This window comes from Nyctibius grandis, chromosome 6 (assembly GCF_013368605.1).
Source record: "Nyctibius grandis isolate bNycGra1 chromosome 6, bNycGra1.pri, whole genome shotgun sequence".
NCBI classification, from domain to species: domain Eukaryota; kingdom Metazoa; phylum Chordata; class Aves; order Nyctibiiformes; family Nyctibiidae; genus Nyctibius; species Nyctibius grandis.
In genome coordinates, this window is record NC_090663.1 from 149,450 (window position 1) to 169,320 (window position 19,871).

The 19,871-nt window shown below is 47.2% G+C and overlaps 1 protein-coding gene across 1 annotated transcript; it reads right to left on the minus strand.

The window, feature by feature from the left end:
• Positions 1 to 2,338: 2,338 nt before the first annotated feature.
• M1AP (meiosis 1 associated protein) lies at positions 2,339 to 19,049 on the minus strand. Its single transcript, XM_068403980.1, has 9 exons — positions 18,798 to 19,049; positions 13,198 to 13,380; positions 8,343 to 8,520; positions 5,452 to 5,625; positions 4,733 to 4,883; positions 4,512 to 4,653; positions 3,768 to 3,971; positions 2,762 to 2,917; positions 2,339 to 2,479 (listed from the first exon to the last, which is right to left on the minus strand). Exons 1-9 carry the CDS (start codon positions 19,044 to 19,046, stop codon positions 2,339 to 2,341), a joined length of 1,578 nt encoding a protein of 525 aa, XP_068260081.1. The 5' UTR covers positions 19,047 to 19,049.
• Between the last annotated feature and the right edge of the window lie 822 nt (positions 19,050 to 19,871).

Below are 19,871 nucleotides of genomic sequence, written 5' to 3' on the forward strand. Positions count from 1 at the left end.
GGCTGATGCTTGGCTGCTCGCTCTGCCCCTGTTCTTACAGTGCAGAAGTGGTCCTGGAGGAGCAGCTTTGTTCACTTCTGCCCAGCGCAGGTGCTGTGGGCCAGCTTGGGTGGTGTATGGGAGTCCTTTAGATACCAGACTTCCTCGTGAGGACAGCCTGTGTGCCTCTGCACACCTCTGCTAAAAGCCCACGCCCCAGGTAGCTGAGAAATGTCGGAGTACCGGGCTAGCAGCCGCAGCTGGGATGCAACAGAAGCAGAACTCTTGGTCTCTGTAGGCCAGGTGGTGGTTTTTACCAGGAGAAAAAGACTTGGGAGCTGCTCAAAGCCCAACCAACCTTTTCCCCCTGGGGCTGCCTTTTTCTGTTTACTGATCTGAGAGATATGGCTTTTTATAACTGCTGCCTCCTCCCCTTTAGGGCCTAGCGTGGTGCAGGCGTGAGACAACTGTTCTGCCAGGATATCCGTTCTCACGCTGACGTTAGGGAAAGCACCCAAGTTCCCTCCAGCTGTCAGGGGTTGGTCAGAGCAACTGCACGGTTATTGCCCTGCTTCGCGCTGTGGTGATCCGGGCGAGGGCTTTTCAACGGGGACCCCCAGACAGCCCCAATTTTGTGATTTGCTTCCCCTTATAGTCCCCTTTCCCTCTTCCTAAATTTCCCCTTTAGCAGCTTCCTTCTATCGGCAATAAATCCCAAGCCCCTCTGTGTTTACCCCTTCCCATCGGCAAGGTGTTTTGTTGCCTTTGTACCCCAGTTTGGTATTTAGGATGTGGTCACCAAAGTGGTTTCCACCTGCATCACCAGTGCAGTCAAGCTAATCCCCCGTTGTCGTTTCCCCCCCTTCCCAGTCTGCCGGATTTTGTCATTTTCCTGCTGCTGTCTGGTTTGCACGCCCCAGGCTGGGCCACTTGTATGTGCATTCCTGCCCTTTGCTGCTGGTCCTTCCCCAGTTCCTCATGCTGTGAGCTGGTTAGAGAGGCAGGGGTTAGCCACCAGCTCGCACAACCTAACAAACCCACATCCCTGTGCCTGCAAGGGCGTCTGCCCTGTCCTCAGGGTACCTGCCCTCGACGTCTTACCCCAAGCAGCTGCCCGAGATGCAGCCTCCTGCCAGGCACGGAGTGCTGCCAGGGCATGGGAGGAGCAGGTTCATGCCCTGGGTGGCTGGCAGGGCCTGTCACTGAGCTGGGATCCCGGGGACAGGAGATGGCTCTGATGGCTCTGCTGTAGCAGCCCCCCAGGGAGCGTGGTGTTGGCATCACGCCCTCAGACAACTGCAGCTGTTTCTCGGGAAGTACAGGTCAGCGCTGGGATTGCCGCGTGCAGCACACGTGATGAACTCCAGGCAGTAAGTGAACGTTATGGTGGGTAACTTTATTTTGGAACAGCTTGTCAGAACAAAGAAGAACACAAACCGCTGCGGGTGCTTGGCCCCCAGGAAGCCCAGTGACACCTCCCCACCTCAGCTCCTGCCCTGCCAGGGGCAGCTGTTCTCTGCCTGCACTGAAAACCAGGCTAGTATCTGTGCAAGCACTGGGCAGAAGCTCCAGAGAGCTAACTCCCCTCCCTCACCCCCCGTACTTGCCGTGTGGGCTTGCAGAGCAGTCCCACGGGCACAGCCTGTGTGCCTCTGTAAGGAGGAGGGCATCCAAGCAGCAGCGGGCTGGGAGGATGGTGCTGTGCCGCAGCTCCAGCTGTGGTGAGCTGTCCCTGTGCAGGAGCCAGCCGGGGCATTGCAGCTGGCTTGGCACTCGCTACAAACCCCTTCCTGAGCTGGGGAGTCAGGCAGTGAGACCGGTTATGGAGGTGAGCAAATCAGCATCATCATGGTAGTGCTGCTTGCAGGAGGGCAGCGTTCTGGGCTTCCAAAAGCCCAGTTTTATGCCTGTTCAGACACCCTGCTGAACCTGCTCCTGCAGGGTGAGGGCAGCTCAGCATTACTGCCTGCTTTATCTGTCTGACTTCCTCACCACCCTGCTTGCAGCTTTTCTGCACCACTGACAGCAGTCTGTGGTTTGTGGCCTGTACTTGCCTAGTCTCAGAAACCAAAATTTGAGGCGTGTTGGTGATGTGTGCTGACAAGAATGGGAAATGCGGGGTGTAGTGGGGGATAGCTGAATCTCTGGACAGAGGGCCCAGAGCAGCAGGCTTCCTGCAGACCGACTTGGTGACTAACAAAACCGTAAAACAACAAGGAGGAACAAACGCTGGGAAGTGCCTGTCTGAGCAAGGCCGAGCTTAGTGTCATGCCTGACCGCTTCCGGCCCGGCGCGGGAGGCTCGGAGCCGAGCAAGACGCCGCGCTGCGACCGCAGTGAGCTGCAGCGGTGCCCTGGGCTCACTGCAGGAACTCGTCGTACTCTTTGGGGAGCAGGGAGCGCTCACCGGAGTCTCTCCTCACCGCTGCTGGTCTGAACACTTGGACAGGAGAAGGTGCCATCAGAAGGGGTGCCACCGTGGCTTTGGCTCTGCTCTGGTGCTGCAATACAGGGACAAAATGTGAATGCACCTCGTGGAAGGAGGCGCTGGCTTGTCCCACAGCGCACTGTCCGCTTGTGTCTGCATGTGCCAGCTCTTCAGCATCCCTCTCCTCACTTGCATGAGCTTATGCTACGCCTGTCCCTCTGTTCTGCCAGCCCCTGGCACACGCTGCCTTCCCTGTACCATGAGGATCTCGGGGAGCTGCCCTCTGCCCTTCTGCAGGGAGCAGGCCAGAAGGGCAGAGCGGACCGTCTAGGCTAGTCAAAGGCAAGAGGCATACCTGCTTGGGTTGGTGCCGCTCTGGTCGCTGCTCCCTGGGCTGGGCCTGCTGCCTCTGCAGAGGTTTGTACAGCGTACTCTTCAGGTACTTGTAGAGGTTGCTTTTGAGGTGCAGGGGGTTATAAGCGACTTCGACTTCTAAGCTGTTCAGGGCACTCTGCTTAGACAGAAGAAATAATCCAGTGGCTATGAGATGTGACAGGGAGAGGCTGGGGGGTTTGCTTAGGTTTTTTTTTGTCATTTTTAGTGTTGAGGGTTTTTTTGCAGGGATGAGTGTTACAGACACTCTGTGCCACCCTGCAGTGACGGGAGAAGGGATCTTTGGCTGTGCTGCTCCCCACAAGGACCACTCTTGGCTGTGCATAGAACAAGAGGCATCTGCAGCCAGGTCTTAATGGATTTAAGCCTTCCCTTGCAGGATGCAGTCCTATCCCCCTCTGTGCCCAGAATCAGCCAACAAGCTGGAGCACCCTGTGTGGGCACTGTCACCCTCAGCTCCCTGCTTCATAAGGCCTCTTCCCCCTCCCCACAACAGACATGCAACATTGCTCCGAAGGACGGGCGTTTGCTGTCCGTGAAGAAAGCTGTAGGACATATTGGCTGCTGGGAAGAAGTTTTGGAGTGCTCCATCATATTCCAGCTGTCACTAGACATTTTCACAGCTGTTTCCTCCTCTACTCATCTGCTAAGACCTATAGTGAGGGCTCTGCCCCTCCTGGCATCACCTGAAGCAGAGGCAGACAACTCAGGAGAAGTTCATATGGATGCACAATACGAAATGCAGAAGCCTGAATCTGTTGCAAGAAAGAGACACTTTATGTATCAATTTATCTTATGCCTAAAGCGCCTCTCTCTGCAGTCTGAGGAGATCCATGTTCCCCAGCAATGAGGGAGATACATCTGCAGCAGCAGCTGCATGTCCTGTGCATAAAGGCTGATCGTTACTCTGGTCCCTGCTTGTACAGCTGGGATCCTTTCCACAGACACTTGTGCAGGGCTGCCCTTACCTCTATAGGGCCATGCACTCCCTCAGGATGTTCGTCAAGGAGGGCTGGGAAGGTCGACGGCAGCAAGAGCTCTCTGGTGGCGACTGCTTTGATGAGTAGAGTGGCAGAGTCGGAGGGGACAATGACGTAGTAGGAATGCACTGTGATGTTCCAGCTGGGACTAGTGTTCTGCTCACGTTTGGCCAAAAGCATCCACTTCCTTTTCTAAATGGCAAAAGCCAAAACCGATGTGAGCAATGGGCAACAGCCGCTTCCTCAGCACGTTCACTGTAGGGGCTGCTGGCTTCAGGAGCAGAGACATTCACACACATCGGAATAAGAACACTATTTTGCATTATGGTTGAGGATAGTGTGGTGTTTGTGGGTTTTTTAATTGAATGCAAGACAAAATTCTTGGAAAACACCCAATTTTGCTTTATGATTTGTCAGTAATGGAAGCCTTGGTTAATTATTTCCACAAAGATGCATGTCTAACTCCAACACTGACTTTTGCACTTCGTACCTCCAAACACTGGATTTCTGATAGGCTGGAGTGTCTTCTCTAAGGTTTGAGGTGCTGCAGCATGTTTCCAGTGGATGCGTTGGCTGGAAGTATTTACAAGCCCAACTCTGGCCCAGGAGATGAAGCAGCAGCTTTTGGAACATGTTTTCTGGTGCAGGCTGGACAGATCTTACTAGATGTGCACTAACTGTTCCTGTCTATGTCAATCCCTCCCCAGGAGACTGCAATTTTCAGGCACTCACCAGAAGACTATGACATAGCGCGTGGAAGCTGTGTTGGTTTGTCTCCAGTTCATCCCAGTCTAGCTGCCAGCAGCTTGTGGGCTTGATGATGAAGGGCAGTCCGTACAGTACAGACTCACAGACCCCTTCAGACTTCAGAGCCCTGCAAATATACAGCTCGTGTTAGTGAAGCACAGCCACCGTGAGACCTGCAAGAAGACTCTACGACACTTTACACTTACTTTACAACCCGGAGTTTATACAGCACTGTAGCTGGCCAGGCTGCCATCTGGCAGGGTGAATTCACATCTGCTGCTCTCACCGTGCCATCCGCTGTCCCAGAAACCAGAGCCGGGTCGAGCAGTCTCTCCTGCAAATCGCACTTCAGGCACACTAGGAGGAGATTGGTTTAATTGCTGGAATGGCAGTGTTGAGCACATGACATCCTCAAAGCACTTAGAAACACTCAGTCAATGTAGCAACAGCAACTATTAAGGGAAGAACAACGCTAAAGCCTGTGACACAAAGCAACAATCTGTCCACATTTTACACACAGGGGGAAATACCATTGGCCTGTTAATGAAACAACGATTGGTTGGTAACTGGGCGGCATGTTCCAGCTTTGGTGATGAGCGGCCGGCTGTAGTGGGAGCAGAAGCTCGTTTCCCAGCACCATGCAGGGTTCAGGGCCACACATCTCCTGCCAGCTTTTCTGTCGGGGTTTGTGGAGAAACCCAGCACGCTGATGACACTAACTCCAGTATAATAGGATATTATATAGGCATATAGCAAATGGCCCCTCAGTCTGAGACAACAGAAACTCCAGTCAGCTTTCAAAGCCACCCAGAGACCTTACTTGGGTCTCTAAATGTGAGGGAACATGCCCATATACAGGCCTGGGTAATTGTTAAGGCTGTGGGATTTAGGAGCTCCCTGCAGAGGGGGAGAGAAAATGAAATACTTAGGGTGGTCTTGGGTGCAGTGGCATGGCTGAGGCCTCCTGATGGAAGGAGGAGATGGAGGTGTTCTCTCTCCGTGCCATAGTCATGTAGCCATGTCTTAAACAGCATCTCCAAGCTGATGACATTGTCCTCTACGGTTTGCACATCAATGTCCATTCCCAGGACTGCAATGTCTGCGGGAAAAAAAGATGAAAAAGCACAAATATTTTTCAGCCATAGAAAAGAACATTCTTTTGCATTTTCCACTATACCTCCCCTCAAGTGCTTTCACAGAAGTGCTTCAGAAGCCATTTCCATGCAAATCACAGCACAGCACTGTGATGCCAACCCTCTTGAAAGGACACTACTAGAAGCTGAGCTGCTCCACAGGCCACACCAACGCCCTTCTCATCAATGGGGTGGGTGGATGGCTACTACCATCTTCAGAGGACCAGTTGTGACTGATGCAAACCATCCTCTGCTGTGGTCATATTAGCACCGGCCTCAGAGACTCTTCTTACAATTTTAAACCATTTCCTCCTTTTCCCTAAGCAAGGGACACTGGATACGTGATGCTGTGAGAAATCAGAGACCACAAAACTGAAATGCCAAACTAATGGGGAATTTTGTAGCAGGGATGGAAAAGTACTACCCCTCGTACAGAAGATGAATGTTACTTTGCCACACAGCCCCGTGAGTAAATTGCTAAACATCAACGTGTGTTTAAAGGAGCACCAGCTCGATGCAAAGTCCTGACAATAATCCTCCTCACTTGAGAAGCCAGCATTTGCAGCCACCCAAAACACTGTCCTCTTCCCACATGGACAAGGGCAGTGCTTTTAAAGAATACCTCAGCCTTGGAGCTGTAGGCAACAGCTCCTTCCACAGTTTTGTAATTGCAGTTTTGGTGTGGTTTTGGCATGTTAAATTAATTCTAAAGTCACGTCAGAGTGACAGAACATTGATCCTCTTCCTTAGGACTCACTGTTCCCGTGTTGGTGGTAACGGTGCTGGTCAGGAAGAGCAGGCGCTCCATTTCTCTGGCCAAGCAGCTTTACCTGCAGAGATGAGCGCTCTCCCCGAGGCCTCTGTTTTCAGACAGGCAGAGTCCAGAATAACCAGCTACGTCTCACGGAGGGACTCTGCCCCTTCAGGGCAAGAAGACATGTAGTAAGAGCATTTATATTAAGTACTTGATTATACACCTCAGTGTTTGGTCTGCTACCAGGTTAGCGGGATGCAGAGGCAGCAGGGAGAGCCGTCATCGTCTGTAGCAAGAGGTGCCTGGTCAGTGCTGCGCTGCAGGTGGGGGAAAGCCAGCATGAGCTCCTGCTACTTAGCAGTCATTTTATCAGTCTTGAGAAAGAGCTGAAATAACTGAGCAGATTTGAAAGTCGGGTAAAACGAAATACAGAAATGAAAGTTGCAGTTACAGCAGCATTGCAGTGTACAGGCTTCTACCACTGAACCGCTGTGGTGTTGGGCTTTGATCACCATCGGGCTGGTTTAGAGTCTGCTCAGCACCTTTCGCTTTGAAACAAAACGGCTCAAAACAGGAGCCAACACGAATTCCTGTTTCTGAATTTCTCATTACTATAGCTTAAATTCTTACTGCTGAAAACTGTCAGATTGAGGCTGGAGTTCTTCAGAGGTATGGCCAGGAAAAATAACATTCAGGGTCTGGGGTGTACTCACTCTTTCACTAATGAAGCATGTGGCCAGGTGTGTGAGGGAGGGGGCAAAAGGGAACCTGTGACCCACCCAAACACCCCCAGCCCCTGCTCTGCCAATTGACCACAAATTTGCTAGTGCAACCAGAAAAGAAGAAGAACAGCTAGAGACAGGTAAGGCAACAACATCCAACGTTGCCTGTCACTCAGTAAAAACAATATTGCCATTGCTAGTGACAGGTCTTACACTAACTTTGCAAGGCATCAGGACTCAGGTTTTTAAGCTTGTTATTAACTCGTTGTGAGAACTCGCTGTGTGAACCAGAGCTTGGTACCAGGTGTGTCTGGTTGATGGGGGGTTTAAATGTCAGGTGGGGGAAAAACAAGGCCTTTGAAATTGAGACGTAGATTGGAAGACAGGCAGCAGGGCTACAGAGAGCTCCTTCGTGGGCCACTACTGGTTGTTGAAGAAGTATCAACCTTAAGAGCTCAAGAAAAACTGCCCTAAGCATAGAGAAAAGAAGCAGCAGCTAAGCAAAAACAACGTCAGTGACAAAAAAACAGCTAATCAACAGGGTAAGTACCTGACTTGGGCTGGGAAAGTAGCTCTTAGCACTGTGCAATAGGTAGTCTGGGGGAAAGGACTAAAGGCTAAGAGCTGTCTAGAAACCAAACACCTTGTAAAAGGACAAGCTCTTGAGGGGGAGGAGGGGGTTATTTCTGTGGGATCACTGAAACTGTAAGTGGCCTGCCTGCTTCTCCTTCCCTCCCTTCTGCCTGTCTGCCTGCTTCTCTCTCCCCTGACCATCTGCTTTGAGGATTCTGGCTGCCTCTGCCTGCACCAAGGACCTTTTGATCAGCCAGTCAGTTGCCCAGGGTGATGTTCAGCTGTATGAGTATGTGTGTGTCAAGTGTGTTACCCGCATAAATTCTATGCATTTTTCTCTTTAATCCCTCAATACAGCTGTATGGCACATGAAGTCAATTTTAGGTAATACTAAGAGAGATGCAGTAATGCAGGAAGTCTATAGGCTAATTTTGCCCAAATGTGATAAAGCCCCAGAGAAGTGCTATGGTAGAAACTTTTTGGTGTTCCTGCAGGCACAGTAGTTCCCACTTACATGAGTGACACTAAATGGCACAAAGGAAAGTGGCATATGTCAGACCAAAGCAAGAACTAGTGGTTGTCCTGCTGTCTGAAGCCATAACTTCCCTGGGCACCCTGTCTGTCTGATACTCACCATTGCTGCTGGGCTCTTCTGCTGGCATGCACTGTTCCACATCCTCAGGCTCCAGAAAGTCTCTCTTCAAAACCTCAATGATCTGTATTCTTCGCAAACTCACAAGGTCTACATCTTTTAACTTCTTTTCCAGCTGCTTTACCATTTCTTTGCTGGACTGGCTAGTCAAAATTGTGATCTGAAACACAAAGCAGAGCGTGCAAGAGCTGCCTCTACCCTAAGCCTCTCTTGACAGGCGATGATGTGTGGTCTGTTTGAATAGCACAGGTCCCACTATGGAGAGAGGAGAGAAATCTCGCTAAAATATCTCATCTATTCAAAAGCATTTTTTCGAGCTCTGCCTTGTATTTAAGCCAATATGAAATGGATTGAGAGGTTCACTGTAGGAACACCAACAGGTCTTGTGCCACTGCTGGAAGAAGATGGAACAATCCACAACTGTCTTATATTCTATGCTTTGTGCTTATGGTCAGTGAGTCTGTGTGTGTAGGAGGGACTCTGAGGGACAGTGCCACTTCCCATTACTGCATCAATTATAGTTCAAGTAGACTAATCTTGGCCTTCTCACTTGAAGGCTGAATGGGATTTTTTTTTTTTTAATAAGTATATAGTCTATCCTAGAGATCTTTCTTAAGACAGCAACAGTAGGTGTGATTCCCACCTCCCAGTTTTGATGTAATACTAAGTAAGTGACTGCAAAGAATTTCTTCATCACTGACATTCAGCAACAGTTTCTAGAAACATCAGGCACGTTTGACACCAGCTTCTACCCTGACAGACTAGTTAGGTGAGGAAGTTTCGAGTTCTGACCCTGCCTGATATTTAGTGATGGTGAAGTACTGAGTCTTCTCAGCAAATCTGGCCTTTGATCCAAAGTACTAGTTAATAACTCTGAATAAAGGATAAGATGTATTTTAGGTGAGGCTGCTAACACATGTCCTGTAGGGAGCATTTGGCAAAGCTTAACAGAGGTAAGGGGATAACACAAGCCGGTCCCATGTAAACAGCGGGCTGGTCAGGACGCTTGTCTGAGCCCAGCTGCTGGAGGGATCCACGTTGTACGTATGGAGATAGATATATGTGTGTGTGTATATATATATATGTATATATATACTACTGGTAGTGGATTTCCATCCTGCTCAGCCAGAGAGGGGAGCAGGCTGAGGCCACTGGCACAGACTGTGTTCGTGTGAGTGCTCTGAGCGTCTGTGATCTGTGACCAACTGTGCATGTGTGTATGTGTTACATACATGTGCTCTGTGTGCATCTGCCTGCTGGGAACACGCCTAGCCTCACAACCACTTGGGCCTGGGGGCATGGAGCTGTGGCAGCCTTGCTGATGTCAGATCAAGCCCAATTTCCCTAACAAAATATACCTCCCCAACTGAATTTATCCCTTGTGTTCACCTCCGAGTCACTGGGAATGAAGAAATTATTATGGGCTCCTTTTAGGAACTCATGAAGATGGCTAACAGGGGCTGTTCTTGACCTGGGGGTAGCTGGACTGCCTAAAAGGTACAGTTCTCTTGCAGAGCTATAGACAGAGCATTTGCTATGCTGATGCACCTTTAATTCATCAAAACCGTGGCTGCATTGCATCTGTAGCCCATCACCTCCAATTTACCCCTTTCACAACCTGAGTCACACCAGCACATGCTGGTCAGAGACCAGGAGAAACATTTTACCACAAACAAAACCTGAGGTAGCTGCTGTGACTTCCCTTCCTGTTACCACAGTTTCTAGATAGAATCCCTTAATGCCATTATACTGCCTAATCTGACAAAAAATGAGCTACTGGTGACTTGAAAAATGCTTTTCATCCTATTGCAGACTGGCCATGTTTCCTGCCCTGCAGCTGCTGCTGAGACTTAGCTTTGGTGATGCTGGTGATCTCAAAAGAGTAAGCATTTTTCAATACTTTTAACAAATATTTGGGTTTCAAATGATTGCAAGTTGTAACAAAGCCTGCCTCCTGTGCTTACTAGTCAGCTAGGAATATTCTTGCCTCTTTGTGGTTTAGCTGTTAGGGGAATGCACATTTGCCTAGAGAGTACAACTGATTTGCACAAGCAAATGGCCAGCAGTGCTCTGGTACTATAAATATCAGCCATCGTGGTCTCGGATCTCTATGTTCTTTGAATTATCTCTCTAGTTTTATTTTGGATATTTTTCAAACGAAATAGGATCACTATAAATTGTATCCACTAATGAAGCCACAGAAAAGGTATTAATTTAACCTTTCTTTCCCCTTGCTTTATAAGGCATGCATTCTTGGAAGAAACATTTGATGCCTGTCACGAACAGCTCAAAGGGAAGCAAGGCAGTGGAAACGGGGAATGAAATATAGTTAGCATGGAGCAACTGAGAGGGAAGACTAGGGCTGGCAAGTGTGACTGATGTCTGTGGTATTTGCTGTTGTACAGAAACCGGGAAAATTCAAAGTCTCCAGTGCGGGCGTTGTTCTGAATGTGGTGAAGGGAAGGGGATTATGTGTTCAGCTGTCAGTGAGAGGCTTCTCGTTTACAAGGATGGCAAGGAGCTCCTCCTACCTGTTCAGCTGACCCTCTGCAAGGGTTCTCTAATACTGTATGAGATATTTTCTGGCAGAGATGCTCTGTGCAGCAATTTAAGTACAGTTTACTGCATGAAGTTTCTGAAGAATGGCCACATCTCCTGGGTTATGGAGTTCTTGTCCTCCCCAAGAAATTCCTCAAGTTAGAATCCATGCATGTTTGAGAGTGGGTTTTTGTTTGCTTGTTGTTTGAGTGTTGTGGGTTTGCTGTTGTGCTGCGTGGGTTTTTTTGTTGTTTTAAATACTAAAATCTACTACATCATTCTCTGTTTTGGGTATACTGGAATTAATCGCACAAATGTTGGTCAGACTGCTGTTCCAGCTAGTGTACAAGAGCAAATACAGGTTGGTAAACTGTCAGAAAAGGAGGAATTAGTGTTGCATCTATGTACACCGTTCCTATGAGAAAATGGAAGTAGATTGTAAAAATGGTGGTCAAGACTTTCAAATAAGTATATAATACCACAGCCTATCACTGCAGCAGGTGTCTTACATCCCCTTGCAATGAAAAATATAATATATTTGCATAATCTAGAGGAACAAAGATCGCTTAGTGGAGTATAAACTCCCTATATTCATGTATAACTTAATTTTGAATGTAGCTATTTCATTACTTCAGCTGCACTAGAAGATGTCCTGGATTTTGTTGTGCCAAATAAGGTCTTGTCTCAAAAGTGTACTCTGTTTGTTCCAACCCCCAGCTTTGAAGTTAAAGCACAAATCACATTTGAAATGGTCAGGAAAAATACCTCAAGGCCCTAAGAAAACACAGAGGAGCAGTAAATTAGGAGAAAGGCTTCCTGGATAGACACTAGAAGTGAGTCTTAATTACAGCTAGGGGAGCCTGCCTAATCACAGCATGACTCTGGAAGGGTTTAAGGATCTAAATAAAGTAGAAGGACTGGAGAAATTTCACTTTTGGGAGTCTAGATTAATTTTTAGGACTGACAAAGTTCCAAAACCAGGTGGACTCTGAGCCTGTGAAGTCTGAAATGAAAGATGGTTTGGAGCTGATGTTTCCTTATGTTCAGAAGAGAATGCCACTTCTATCTGAGTCCTTCCCCTCTTGATAACTGCCTGTCCTTTCACATCAGTTGATACTACTTTTAAAATACTTCTTCCTGTGAACCTTGCTCTGCTTTCTCCGTTTGCACATGCTCTCATGTGGTGTTAGCTTCCCTCCAACTTATGCAAGTATAGGCAACCAGCTGAGAATACAGCCACTAGCATGCACCAAAATCCATTAGATCCTGTCCCAGGAGTGCTGTACATATAGTTTTCCCTAGATATGTCCCCTTTCCTACAGGAATCTGCCTGGATGGATTTGAGAACTTGATATATTCATGCAGGATTTCTGGACATTGGATCTCGGAGACAGCTAGATCGCTGAATACCTAAAATTTTCTGGCATGTTCACAGTACATAGGGTCACGTCAGAGCCACTGCTCAAGCTAAACAGTGACCACACACCTGTGCGATTGGCTCCAGAAGCACTGGACAGACCTGTGTGCATGTTCATTCCCACTGAGAATCCTGGGAAACGAGACACCAGTAGGTATGTGTACTGAAATCCCAGACAAACACCAGGCTGTCCTACCATGCCAACTCATGTCACTAACCTGTCCGACAAGACTTATTTAGCTAAAGTCCCTGCTCTTTCTACTTTCTCCAGGCAAATCATCAATAGCCAGGCCCAAAATTTCACAAAGCCTGAGCAGAAAGGAAGTGTTTGCATGTGATGTTTCAAAACACTTTACTCCCCCTTCTCAGGGCCTTCTTCCTTAGAAGTAAGTTTGGGAGCTGCTGTGGCATGGGATACAGAATAACACACAGCCTAGAGCTGGGGTGAACAGAAGTACCTCCCATGATGCAGGAATGCTTATTTAGCTGTAGAACTCGCTTTTAGGCTTTTATGAAATTTCCTAAGCTATGTGAGTGTAGGTGGGACGTGAGAGAGGTGTCTTTATAAAGCATGATTTATGAAGTGGGAAGTGAGAGGGACAGTGCTCTTAATGCATTAGCAGCTGCACCTTATTGATGGCCTTGTAAAGTGTAAGGAGCAGGGATAAAGTACTAGTGCATCAAGAGAACAGCAGGCACGGTTCTGTCTTGTTTCTGTGAGCATTCAGAGATTGCCACATGAGGTTTTTTTTGGAGGGCTTATTTTCTTAATTACTCTCTCCCTTCTGTGGACCTTAGATACCACATAGACTATCATATTAATGTGCTAACAAGTGGCAAGTCTGGTGGATGGCTCCCACTACCTTCCCAACATTTTCTTACCTCAACAGAACTGTTTGTTGAGCCTCCTGCTGCTGTGTGTCTGCTGTATTGTTTGAACTGTTGCAATCCATCCTGCACAGCTTGTACCACTCCATGTCCCCCCAGCGGGAAACAACCTTCTCTGGGTAGCGAACGGAGCTCCGAAATGCAGGCTCGAATCCGTGCAAAGTTTTCTCTCACTTGCTGCAAAACAGTGTTCAATGAAACTGCAGGCTGGAAATGTCAAACTTATAATATGAAATATATTTCCATAATGTGGAAGAAGGCTTTTGAATTCACAGCACTGAGATAAGACTGGGGGCAGGAGCCAAGCCATAAAGCAGTGAACAGTGATAAGAATCAAAACCAGCTGATTGTTATGCTACTAACACCACGTGCGATCACTCCTCGAGTTTTCAGCTCTCTACCTGTTGCCTGCTGCTAGTCGAGATGTAGTGGTTGGGCATGCCCTTCTCCTCTGGCCCTGCATAACACAGAGGCAGAACTTGAGTCATAAATAGGAGCACTGAGGCAGTGTGATATCCCCAGGCCATAGTCACCCCTGCTGTCCGTGCTCCTTTGCTCGTTGGGCTGTGCACCTCTGGAACCTGCATTCAGGAGGGTTTGGAGTCAGGCTGTGGCAACAGGTTCAAAAAGGGGTTCTACAAACTCATGGGGAACAGGACCAGAAGCAGATACCAAGAGGAACAGCCCCAAATGTATCCTCTGTCATTCTTCATACGGCAGCCGTGGAATGAGGGGAGTGTGAGGAGAATGAACTGCAGGCAGTGACTGGGCTGGGGCACTCCCCCAAATAGCCTTTCCTTTTGAGGGTGGGCTGATGGCCTCTTGGTCTGACTCAGGAGGGCATTTCTTACGCTCTTATACTGCTCTTTTAGGACATTCACCATGTTAATGATTATCAAAAAAGCAAATGCTGATGGAAGGTTTGTGGATGCTCCTGCTTCAAAGATGAGCTACCAGAGCAAGTGTTAGAAAGGAAAAATCATTCTATAGCTGTCGCTTGTGAAAGTGTTTTATTCCTTCAGGCAACAGCTACCACTGTGCAATGGCTGCCTCGAGGACAGCTGGTCTGACTCATTAAGGCAAGATGAACATTATAAATGCACAGATTACTAATCCACTGTGCTCCACGGTGATGCTTTGTGTCAGTCTCATGGGTTGGAGGATATTGGGCCATATTCTCACTGCCTGCTATGGTGATTCAGACTGCCTGCAGTCCGGGGCTGCTGAACCCTTATATCCTGTATGTTGCTCAGCACCTCCTTGAGCTTGGTATCGCTTTGTAGTGGTCACCTAGATCCACAGAAGGCAGTGTGAATATGAACCAGGCTGGCCAGGATCATGGTAGACCCCTCTCATGCTCTTTCTCCATGCAGTATTAGTTGAGGCTACCTGGAATCTCTTACCCAGCCATGACCTTTCTTTAGCTTAGACATGACAATGCTAGGGAGCACCCAGGATCCAAAGGTGTCTGGAGCATCTCAGCTAGTGTTCACACAGATGTCGGCTCCCCTGAGCTTCAACAAGAATTCAAGGGAGTTGAGACATACCCAGCAGATAAGCTCTCCTACAGCCAGAATTTGCCAGTTTATTAGTGAGCTCTACCAAATCTGTTTGAAGCAATATAAGACACTGCTGCCAGAGGTCACCTTCCTCACAGGAGAGGCAACAGATGAACATATGACTCATTTGCTTCAGGTGCTTCGAGCTCTGACTCACTGAACCACTCCTGAGCAGCCATGGTTTACAGCATGGTCTTTCAGTGTGACTAAGTTATGAACCGGGGGGCTCAGGCATGTGTTCACAAAAAGCTCCAATGGTTCTGCAAATAGGGTGGGGAAGAAAGCTGGGATGGCTCAAACCTTGCCTCAGGCTGGTAAAGAGAGCAGTCTTAAGGAAAGACACCACACTTTGTACTCTACAGCGTGACAAGTGTCTGGCCCATTACGTCAGTTCTGCTGTGAGGTTGGCAATCTTCAACAAACACACCAAGCAGATGCAGCCAGTGGCCTCTTCAAAGCACCACAGCAAAATTCCCCGCAGCTCAGATGCCTGCCCTGCAATCCCAGGAGGCAGCTGCAGCGCACACAGACATAAACCAGCTGCCTCAGATCAAGTACTGCTCCTAACTGGGACAGAACAGGGCTCAGCATGGGCTGCAGGGCAGCCTGAAGGCCAGTTAAGCACCTGTCCTGTGGAACTGGCACCATCAGAGTTGCATTTTCTCTTGTATAGGCACAGCTACTTTACATGTTAACTTAGGCGAGTCTGCGTAAGCTGCGGTTTCAACTCTGGAATGTGCTTGGGACATAAGTTAAGCTTTTAAGCACAAATTGTGGTGTTTAACTATTTCTGACTACACCTCTCTTCCAGGCACGGACACCGAGCCCAGTGCCATAGGCCTTGACATGTCTCTTCACGTGACCCTGCCCCTTCATTACACAACTGCACGAATTCCTAACTTCACACTGTGCGTCCAGCAAAACATTTTAATCTGCAACACTACGTTGCTTCCAGAGAAAAGCTACCAAAACGAGAGATCAAAGCTGGCCACGAGCCGGGCAGGCTCTGTGCTCACTGCCCTGTCTGGCTTCTTCTGTGTGTTGTACCCTCACCCACTTCACTTTCCTCATTTGCTAGTCCCTGTAGTTACGTCTTTCTCCCTTGTTTCTTTTTCAGCCCTTTTTGTCAGAGGGACTCTGGGAGTTGTGGGGGATGGCTCCCATCCCAAGGGAAAACTAGTAGGAACAGGCCCCATCAGCTGGAGCTGCTCTGCTCCAGAGTCCTCACTCAGTCTCACGTTAACATTTTTTGACGCTTTAATGCTCACTTCCCCTCTTGTCACCATCTGTTGTCCTCCACCAAATAACCAAAGAAAGGTTATTTACTTTCTTCCTGGTTTCCTTTTCTTTACCATCCCCCTGTCCTTTCCAGGGAAGCTCTTTGGACTCATTAGAGTTAGGTCAACAGGGGAGACCAGTAGGAACAGAGTCCATACACAAGTGCCCAGGAAAGACTGAGAAAAGGGTAACCAAAAAGGACACTTCCCCATGTACTCTCCCGCTCTCTGTTTTCAGCTCCGGGGCTTTCCTGACTTTGTGTGATTTGTGTAATAAGCAACCTTTAATATAGCTCTGTCTTGGTTCCTCACTGAGAAGTATCAAGTTGTTCTCTAGCTAGATCAGAAAGTCAATGTGATAAACAGCATGCCCTGTTGAGATGAAGGGGCAAATTCAGGAGTACTTCAGAAATAGCAGGGCTCCCCTGCCCTTTCTGAAGGCTGAAACAGAATAGATATTTATGAGATAGAGATGTAAAACCGCTCCTGATTCGAGAAGCTGCAGAGGACCAGATATCATTATTAGTGAAGTTAGGTCCATTAAGGAAGATAGTCAGCTTGCTGTGCTTTACCTAATAGAGAAAGAACAGTTCTGAAAAACAGCCTTCAGTACAACAGCAGATGTCTGAAATAAAGAGCTGGCTCACTAGGCAGGACACCCGAGCGAAGCTGGGGAGAAGGCAGTGGGGGCTCACACTAGAGTTGTGCCTATCAACTGGGTACGCACTGCTGGCTCAAGTCTTGAGTGTGAACTTTGCTGTCTTGGACAAGCCCCAGAGAAACACAATGTTATGGCAAAAGAGTTGATGTGATTACCAGTCATGCAAACAGGAGGAGGGGTATTTTTCAGCTCTCTGTACAGCATTGCTGAGTCCAGTATTGTAACGTAGCATCAAAAAAACGAGAAGAGTTAATATATAGAAGGGCTTGGAAGTTATTAAGGGCCTGTAAAAATGCCTTGCAGTTAGGCTTATACTTTGTTCTCTTTCTTTTACCAACCAGAAGATTGAGAAGGGACCTGATTATGTTTAGAGGAAGAAAGTATAAAAACCAAGCATGTTCAATCTAGCCAAAAGAGGAAATATATTAACAAATCCCTGGAAGCTAAAGCCAATAAATGCAAATTAGAAACCAGGTGCAACTTTCACAATGACAGTGATTAACCACTGGAAGAAATTATCAGCAGAAGTACTTGATTCTCCATCTTGTATAATCTTTAGATGAAAGCTAGATGTCTTTCTGGAGGAAGTGCTTTAATGATATATGGGTGCTTTAGTGAAATACAATAGCCTGTAATATGAAGGAAGGCAAACCAATGATCTGAGGGTTCCTCTGTCTTTAAAAACTGTGATTATCAAAATGAGGAATTGTTGTTTAAATAAAAAAGACAGCCTGCCATGAGCAGAAGATTCATATGATGGGGCAAGTAGAGGGATTGTGTCAAAGTGCAGTTGTGCTCTGGTGAGCTGTGATCACCAAATGAGACCTGAGGTTGCTGTCAGCAAGTGCATGTTGGATCAGTGTCAGGACATACCTAGCAAATACAAAAGCAGGTGTTTAGCCCCAAACACAAATTAACTTGGGACATAATGCAAAATCACAGAAAACAGGCCTGGAACCAGTTGTGAAACAGATTACCTAGTCCATCCTGCAGTGACATGCCAGGATGTAAATTCATCCTAGGGAGCAAGACAAGTGTCTGTTCTTAAAGCCCCTAATCAGAATGATTTCGCAACATCTCCAGAAAATGTTTCTTTGGTATCCCCTTAGTTATCCTTGTCACATTGTCTATAACCTATTCTACAAAACAAACACCACCATTAGCCACAGTCTTCTTGCAGATCACATTTGCTATGATTTTTTTTTTCCCAGTTGCACTCTACCTTCCCTGAGATGTGAAAACTTGGCAAAGTATTTCAGAATGTTTTCACCATTGCTGAATAAAGTGGAAGGGTTAATACTGTGTGTTTACAATACATTGCATAAATGAGAGTGCTCAGTATGACTGTTTAGAATAGTATGACTTCATAGAGTCTTGTGAACTTTATGACGCTTTGTAATCCCAAATTTTTTGTTGTAGAGTCATTCTCCATCTCTGTTTATTCTGCTGCATATCCCTAGATGAGTGAAATACTTGTGCTTACTGACTTAGATCTATATATTTAAAAGACATGTAGATGTGGTGCTTAGGGACATGGTTTAGTGGTGGAGCTGGCAGTGTTAGGTTTATGGTTGGACTCAATGATCTTGAGTCTTTTCCAATCTAAATGATTCTATTATTTCAGGATATTTCTCAAATTTGGCAAAAAATATTTTGAATTCTGATCCTTTCTCCTGAAACGTCTGGAACCCCTCCCAAAGTGGTGATATTTGTGTAATCAACAGGTTATACAGACCATTTCACCATCCAAATTATTGCAGCTGTAGAGTTGTGTTTGAAAATTTTCATGGAGAAGCAGACATGTACAGAAAGTAGCACATGAAAGGGAGAGGTACAACAGATGTTTTAGAAGGGAACAGTACAAAGCCTAATTTATGCACATGACAACTTCACAGATCAAAAATGTGACACTCCTCCTTTTAAACATAATTCTTTCATAAAATTCACCTCTTCCATGAAGTCTATGAAACTATGCTCTTTGAAAATGGCTAATTTTTAGATATAAATTTGTAGTAAATAGTAACTTTCTTTACTGAACTGCAACCATGTATTGCATTCATGTTTGTTAGACCCCAAGAGACATAATTTCACACATACCGTGAAGGGAAGCAGACACTCCTGCTGGCTCTGCACCACGTAGAGGCTCAGCAGGGGAACACGGCAGGGGCCTGTCAGACTGCATGCCAAACAGAGTGTGTTTTCCAGAGCTTCAGAGAGTACAGAACAAGTGTTGGTCCAGGAAGGTGATGTGACGTCCACAATGAGGACCCGCGAGGGCTGCTGGCAGTGTACTTTTGTAGCAGGAAATGTTCTCCGTGTTTCTGAGAGCAATTTTCTGGAATTCATGGCTTCTGAACGTGCGTGTTAGATGCCCAGTTATCCATCTGCATCTGAACAGGAAAAAATAACAAATAATAGCAATGAGTGAGACTCTGTGTTTCCCGTTCACTTGAAAGCAACCTGAGACACAGCAGCCAGTAATGAGTTAGAGCCCTACAGCTTTCTCCAAAGCAGTCGTTGTCCATACTCTAAGATTAACCCACACAAAGACAAGCAAAAATGCATACGGTCAGAAAACAAAAATGGTTCAACTAAAGAAAATATATGGCAGATATACTCTTACAGATGTGCCTGGAGCAGTTGAAATGTTAATAGCACAGCCATGCCTATCCCATGGATGAGCTGTGTGATATGTCGCATGATCCCTCAGTACGGCTCTGGTGCATGGCACCAGTCTCCAGCAGAGAAGTGATCCCAGCAGCTAGTGGATAGCAAGACTTTGAACTCCTACTCCTACCTCTGCAGTGGCCAAGTGGTTATACCCAGTGACTCTGAGGAGAACACAGTGCCCTCTCCTTGATACCCAGTATGAGACAAGTAGCTGTCATATCCAAAAAAGGCCAGCATGATGCAGCAAGAAAATATTGCATATACATAAATTTTACTTTGTGGACAGTGGAGAGCCGACCTTTGTCCTTCAGAGTATCTAACACCTGGGGTTAGCTCTCTGCACTGGCAAAAGCCTCCATGAATGCAGCACTGAGGTTGCCCAGCAGTATCTCATCCTGTTCAAGAACATGGGAGAGCTGCAAGCCTTAAAAGATCTGCAATGCCAGAAGCTCCAGCAGGAAGTGTTTTCAGCCAAACAGCAGCTTTGATTCCCAGAGCTGG